The 6,500-nt window shown below is 37.4% G+C and overlaps 1 protein-coding gene across 1 annotated transcript in view; it reads right to left on the reverse strand.

The window, feature by feature from the left end:
• LOC127162055 (complement C3-like) overlaps positions 1-6,113 on the reverse strand; it is a 29,263-nt gene extending 23,150 nt beyond the window's left edge. The window contains exons 1-7 of the mRNA XM_051104829.1: positions 6,063-6,113; positions 2,907-3,046; positions 2,663-2,751; positions 2,411-2,553; positions 1,976-2,182; positions 1,766-1,826; positions 1,523-1,606 (exon numbers count right to left, since the gene is read on the reverse strand). Of these exons, the coding sequence (XP_050960786.1) occupies positions 1,523-1,606; positions 1,766-1,826; positions 1,976-2,182; positions 2,411-2,553; positions 2,663-2,751; positions 2,907-3,046; positions 6,063-6,113 (775 nt within the window). The remainder of the gene's footprint in view (positions 1-1,522; positions 1,607-1,765; positions 1,827-1,975; positions 2,183-2,410; positions 2,554-2,662; positions 2,752-2,906; positions 3,047-6,062) is intronic.
• Positions 6,114-6,500: the final 387 nt, after the last annotated feature.

The raw sequence follows: 6,500 nt of genomic DNA on the forward strand, positions 1-6,500 counted from the left end.
GAGTGGTGTTTTTTACATCTGCATGCTCAATTTTTTTTTTTTTTTTTTTTTTTTTTTTTAAATCTAGCATCAATATTCAATGAAAGAAAAGACACTAGATAAAACCTGTGTTATTAACAAACCATAAACAATTCCAGATTTTTTTTTTTTTTTTTTGTCATAACAAGCATGTTGTAAACTCACATAATTACAACAACTAAAGTAAAACTAACTTTAAAATGTCAAGGTTCAACAGCCCAACTAAAGTAAACACTGATCTCCACTGTGGTAGTAAAAGAAAAACAAAATCTAAACCTCTGCAACTCTCTTCTGTAGACGTCTGACAGAAATAAAGTCAGTGTGGTAATAATTGAAGCTGGTAATGCTGTTTTAGGAGTTTAATCAGATCTTGAGAGATTTAATGTCTTCTTTTATTTCAGTTGATGTCACCTAAGGCTGTGGCTGAAGTTGTTCTTGTGTTATTCTTTCATTCAGCAATTTTGTTTGTTAACAGCTGGTGTTCATCACTAATGCTCAATCAGAACGTGATCAATCATATAATTATCTCATTAACTTCAGCACTAATTCAGTATTACTCAAACACTCTGTAGTGTTGACACATTATAAGTGTTCATTTAAAACTGAGGATTTTGCTGTGGGTTTTAAAGGGTTAAAGATGTACGATGGAAAAAAAACCAGCATGAAATGTAATTTAACAGTAATAAACTGTAATTAATTTACGGCAACACACTGTAGAAAAACAGTAACATCCTGGCAACCAGAGCTGCCAGTAGATTATTAATTCAAGAAAAAACAGTAATATACTGTAAAACATAACAGTCAGATTTACCGAGCAAATCAAGTTATTTTCACTAAAATATTAGTGAATGTTCATAGAAAAACAATTATGCAAAGTCATTAACTGGTAAGGAGAGTAAATATTTGATTGTGCCTAACTGATGTGTATTTGTACAAGAGAGATCTGTCAGTTTAATTTAGTTTTGTGGGTCACCATTGTGCTGGAGAGTAGAGCTTGTGCTTCACACAATGATGAGCCACAAGTACTGATGTTTTGCTGCTTTATTTAAAGACAGTAATTGTGGAATTGCTGATATAGTGACAATCTCTTTACTAAGCACTTTATTACACAAATTTGTGCTATTGTTAGTTAATTACAATCTATAAAGATTTGAGTAAAAGTCGATTGCTTCTTTATTACACTTTAAGTGTTTGTGAGTTTATATTAAGAAATATTTCTTCTTAGTGGACTCAAATTAAATAAGTTCACTGTACTAACACCATATAAACAATAGTTTTTTTTTAAAACTCAAATGGTTTGAAGCAATCGGTTTCCAAAATAAAATGAGTTACCACATGGTATAATAACAGTAACATACTGTAAAAATGAAGAGCTGTAAATTAACGGTAGAGAGCTATAAAATAACAGTATAATGCTGGCAACCACAGCTGCCAGTAGATTACTGTTATTTTACAGTGCAATTTTTTACAGTGTACATTGTTTTGAAAAGGTCTTTTTCCTTACCGTTAATTGAGATGTACGTCTTAGCAGGTGTGTCTGGAAGGCGATCAGCTGGTGTGTCAGCTTTAAAAACTAAAGATTTGTCTCCTGATCCATTTGAGATGAGAAACGGAGAAGAACAGCAAGACAGAGGAAGAGTCATGAGTCACATGCTGATCACATGTACAGTTTTGGAGTTGACTGTGATTTCTGGATTGGCTGGAACTAATGATACAATGTTATTGTGTGGTTCACAGTAAATCTCACCATTCTTAGCAGGATTGAGCTCCACATTTTCTCTATGTAATGGAGTCAGCACACCCTCAGACTAAAAGGAGAGAGAGAGTGTTAACTATCCATTGTGCTCTAGTTTATCTGTTCAGAATATTACAAACATATGTTGATAATTATATTAACAAATGATCAAATAAAATGAAACAGTAGTGTTGATAGTGACAGAACTGCCATCAGACGTACCACCACCTTCAGTGTCTTCCTCACTCCATCAGAGAAATCATATGCTGCAGCTTTCACTTCAATATGATGTTCTCCCAGTGTCATGGGAATAATCACATATGAAACCGCTACGCTGGAGTCACTCTTGACGTATACCATTGTTCTGTATTTGCCTTTCTTACTGGCAAAGCTGCAAACATCTTCTGTCTCCATGAACTCCACGCGCACCTGGCGAAAATGGGATAATGATAAATAAATTTCATATGATCTGATATGATATTTTTGTTTTAGCACAGGGCAGTATCCTACAATTTTCTTTCATTTGAGTCACAAGCATCACAAAAAGACTTTCAGAATCTATGTACTGTATTAGTAAATGACAAGCATAATTGGTTACTACAATTCACATGGCATTAATACCATAAAAGCTAACTGCATTTTTTATATCAGATCTACCCTCTTCAGATCCTTTTGCGAGTAATTGTGAATAATGGCCTTGATTTCCAGTTGTTCGCCGCGCACAGCTGAGTAAGGCATCTTGAGATCAATGAAAAAATGTTTAGAAACGACCATCTCCTTAGGTTCTGCCACACAGATGCCTTTGAGGAGGAACACAGACACATTTAGAAAGAATTAAAGCAGCAGCTCCTGGATGATGACGATGATAATTTTCAGACCATGCATTCTGCTTTTGCAGCTTCACCTTACCAAGAGTTGGTGACAGACTGACAGCCAAGATCTGCCAGGTAGTAATGGAGTCTTTCAGGAAGATTATTTTATCTGTGACTGGTGTTGGACTGGAATGTGAGGAAAATACAAGAAAAATGAAAAAAAATTGAAGGTTGTTTATCATCAGACTGCTCACGCCAAAGGAGATCACTTCAATAATTTGCTGCAAGTCATTAGGAGTAACATGGAGCTGACAGCTTTTGTCTAAAAGTCTCCTACTCACCTTTTCTCACCTAGCTCAACCTCCTCCCAAAGCCAACTCTCAGGGAACTGTGTACGTGTCACAATATCTTCAGAATCTGTATATTCTTCATCATCGTCATCACCTGTTGTAGCATAAAAAATATATGTGAGGGAATAGACCTTTTTGAGCAAAATGACGCATTCAAATCAAGCAAAATTTGAACTGGTTCGTGGAACGAAAATGAAAACCAGAAACTAACAACATTTTGACAGGAACAGAAACAGAAACAGAAACAGAAACAGAAAGAAAGAAAGAAAGAAAGAAAGAAAGAAAGAAGTGCTGAGTTTTGAGTCATTGTGATGCACCACACACTCCAAAATTCATGGATAGGAAACTATTTTCTTTATTTTGCAAAAGCTTTACAGTTTTCTTTATGTTACAGTTTTATTTATTTTGCAAAACTTTTACAGTTCTGAATGATCTTGCTTCTATCTCTATGACCAGCCAGCATTGGTATGACCATAAACAGAGTAACAGTTCTGAAAACAATGCAATGATCGCACCTTGCGTGTGGACAACATATTTTGCTACCTTGACATCAAAGCCTGTACATTTTAAAATAAAATACAGTTAAAGAAACATAAAAATGTACAATGCTCAGTTGAAATAGTCCGTAGTAGGCCACAATCTGTGCCATTCAGCATGAGCGCCGACTCACTGTTGACATAGCTTAAGTTATGTAAAGGAATACGTTGATAATGCGAGTGAAGTGCAAAGCCTATAGTTTACATAATAAATAATATTTTATTTGGATTTTATATTTTATTCATTTATTTTGGCTCGACATTTATATTTAGCCTAAATACTGTAAACTTTAAAGGATTTGTTGTGGAGAGAAGGGAACTAAAATAGCCTAGTTGTGTTTATAATGTTTGTAAACATTTTACTTTATTTACCGGTATTTTATCCTGCATTTTTTTCTCTGGCTGTTTTTCCTCTCAAAACAAATTATTTCATATGAGTAGGCCTAGTGTTTTTTTTTTTTTTTAGATGTTTGTGTTCGAAAGGCCGTATGCGAGGGAGTGACAATGGCCATGAATGTTTAGTGATTCAAACCTGATGCCAGTTTCACACTGGATGCCCAAGCAGAGCAGAGGCAGCGCAGAAGTTGTGCATATGCAGAGCGGGAGCAGCATGTGCCCATTGTGTTTTCACACTGGCAGCGTTTGTCGCGCTCAGCTGAACTGCGGCTTGTGTACTGCAATTACAGGCAAGTATTGGACATTCGGTTACGCATTTCAGGTGTTCTCCAACAACTGTCTGTTTTGATTTATGATATGGGCAGCATGCTGTGATGTGGCCATGTTTCCCACACGTGCATATGCCATGTTGCACATAGGTAGTTTACAAAAAAAAAAATCTTAAAGTTAATAAATGCATCTAGTTTAAATAATTTGAACAGGCCTTTTAGGTTTTGGCAATAACTCCCGGCAGTGATGTTTTTTCGTGTAGTTGATTCTGTGCAAACTCTAATATTATATATATATATATATATATATATATGGTCTAAAAGGGTTGTCCCTATTCTCTTACTGAGTCATGGGTGTGTTTTAGGCGTAACATGCATTAAACCAATCTGAGTCTCATCTCTCATTCCCCTTAAGAGCCAGTTGCAGGACGTGAAAATGATACCTGCGTCAAGCTGAAACTAGCAAAAATCACTTGCCACCGCATTGCGCCGGTTTTATGATAGGGCCCAGAGACTTAAACAGTCATGCACGACAGATCCTGTTCAGATGTTGAAAGACGTAAATATCTGATATTTCCAAAGTGTTTGCTGCTTCTTTCCGTGGATTTAAGAAAAAGAAAACAGTCATCATCATCACACATCATCAGTAGTCATTGAGCTGTTTATATTTCTGATGCTGTTTATACTTCCGATGTTGGTTCAGCACTCTCAGGGAAAAACAGTTGTGTTTTCACGGTATCTAGTCACCAAAAAAATAAATAAAATAAAAAAATAAAACACACCTCTGTTAGCATATTGATATAGGAGCATATTATTACATTAGCAATCACTAATATTGACCGTATTGCTGGTCATATAATTAGAATATCTTCAAAAAGTTGATTTATTTCACTAATTCCATTCAAGAAGTGAAACTTGTATAATGCATACATTCATATTTCAAGTGTTTATTTCGTTTAATTTTGATGATTATAACTGACAACTAATGAAAACCCCAAATTCAGTATCTCAGAAAATTAGAATATTGTGAAAAAGTTCAGTATTGAAGACACCTGGTGCCACACTCTATCAGCTAATTAACTCAAAACACCTGCAAAGGCCTTTAAATGGTCTCTCAGTCTAGTTGTATAGGCTACACAATCATGGGGAAGACTGCTGATTTGACAGTTGTCCAAAAGACGACCACTGACACCTTGCACAAGGAGGGCAAGACACAAAAGGTCATTGCAAAAGAGGCTGGCTGTTCACAGAGCTCTGTGTCCAAGCACATTAATAGAGAGGCGAAGGGAAGGAAAAGATGTGGCAGAAAAAAGTGTACAAGCAATAGGGATAACTGCACCCTGGAGAGAATTGTCAAACAAAACCCATTCAAAAATGTGAGGGAGATTCACAAAGAGTGGACTGCAGCTGGAGACAGTGCTTCAAGAACCACTACGCACAGACGTATGCAAGACATGGGTTTCAGCTGTCGCATTCCTTGTGTCAAGCCACTCTTGAACAACAGACAGCATCAGAAGCATCTCGCCTGGGCTAAAGACAAAAAGGACTGGACTGCTGCTGAGTGGTCCAAAGTTATGTTCTCTGATGAAAGTAAATGTTGCATTTCCTCTGGAAATCAGGGTCCCAGAGTCTGGAGGAAGAGAGGAGATGCACAGAATCCACGTTGCTTGAGGTCCAGTGTAAAGTTTCCACAATCAGTGATGGTTTGGGGTGCCATGTCATCTGCTGGTGTTGGTCCACTGTGTTTTCTGAGGTCCAAGGTCAATGCAGCTGTATACCAGGACGTTTTAGAGCACTTCATGCTTCCTGCTGCTGACCAACTTTATGGAGATGCAGATTTCATTTTCCAACAGGACTTGGCACCTGCACACAGTGCTAAAGCTACCAGTACCTGGTTTAAGGACCATGGTATCCCTGTTCTTAATTTGCCAGCAAACTCGCCTGACCTTTGAGGACGGCTTTGTAATTTCTTCCAGTACAGACGTCACACTGCACATCTTTGTGCAGTGGTTTTCCGGTTCCGGTCTCGTGTTGCAGAGTGGTGTGCGTTTGTAGCTCCCTAGAGTTTTATTCTTCTGAGGAAATCTCTATTTTACTATTACTTTCTGTTGTTTAAAGTGATAAAATATAGCTTTTTCCCCACCAGATTTCTGTTATTATCCATCAAACTAATCCGATCGCTCGCTTTTAATCTATAACCGCGAGTGCAACACCGTGCTGTGCGTTAGCATTCCGTTTGCCGGTTAGCCTGCCATTTGCGTTCTCACTTACGTCTCTATTCACGTCTACTACCGCTTTCCTTTTTTCCCTCGCTCTCGTTGATCGCTCGTTTTTATTCTACAACCGCGAGTGCAGCGTGTTTGTAGTGTGTTAGCCGGTTAGCT

This window comes from Labeo rohita, unplaced genomic scaffold (assembly GCF_022985175.1).
Source record: "Labeo rohita strain BAU-BD-2019 unplaced genomic scaffold, IGBB_LRoh.1.0 scaffold_824, whole genome shotgun sequence".
In the NCBI taxonomy this organism is placed as follows: domain Eukaryota; kingdom Metazoa; phylum Chordata; class Actinopteri; order Cypriniformes; family Cyprinidae; genus Labeo; species Labeo rohita.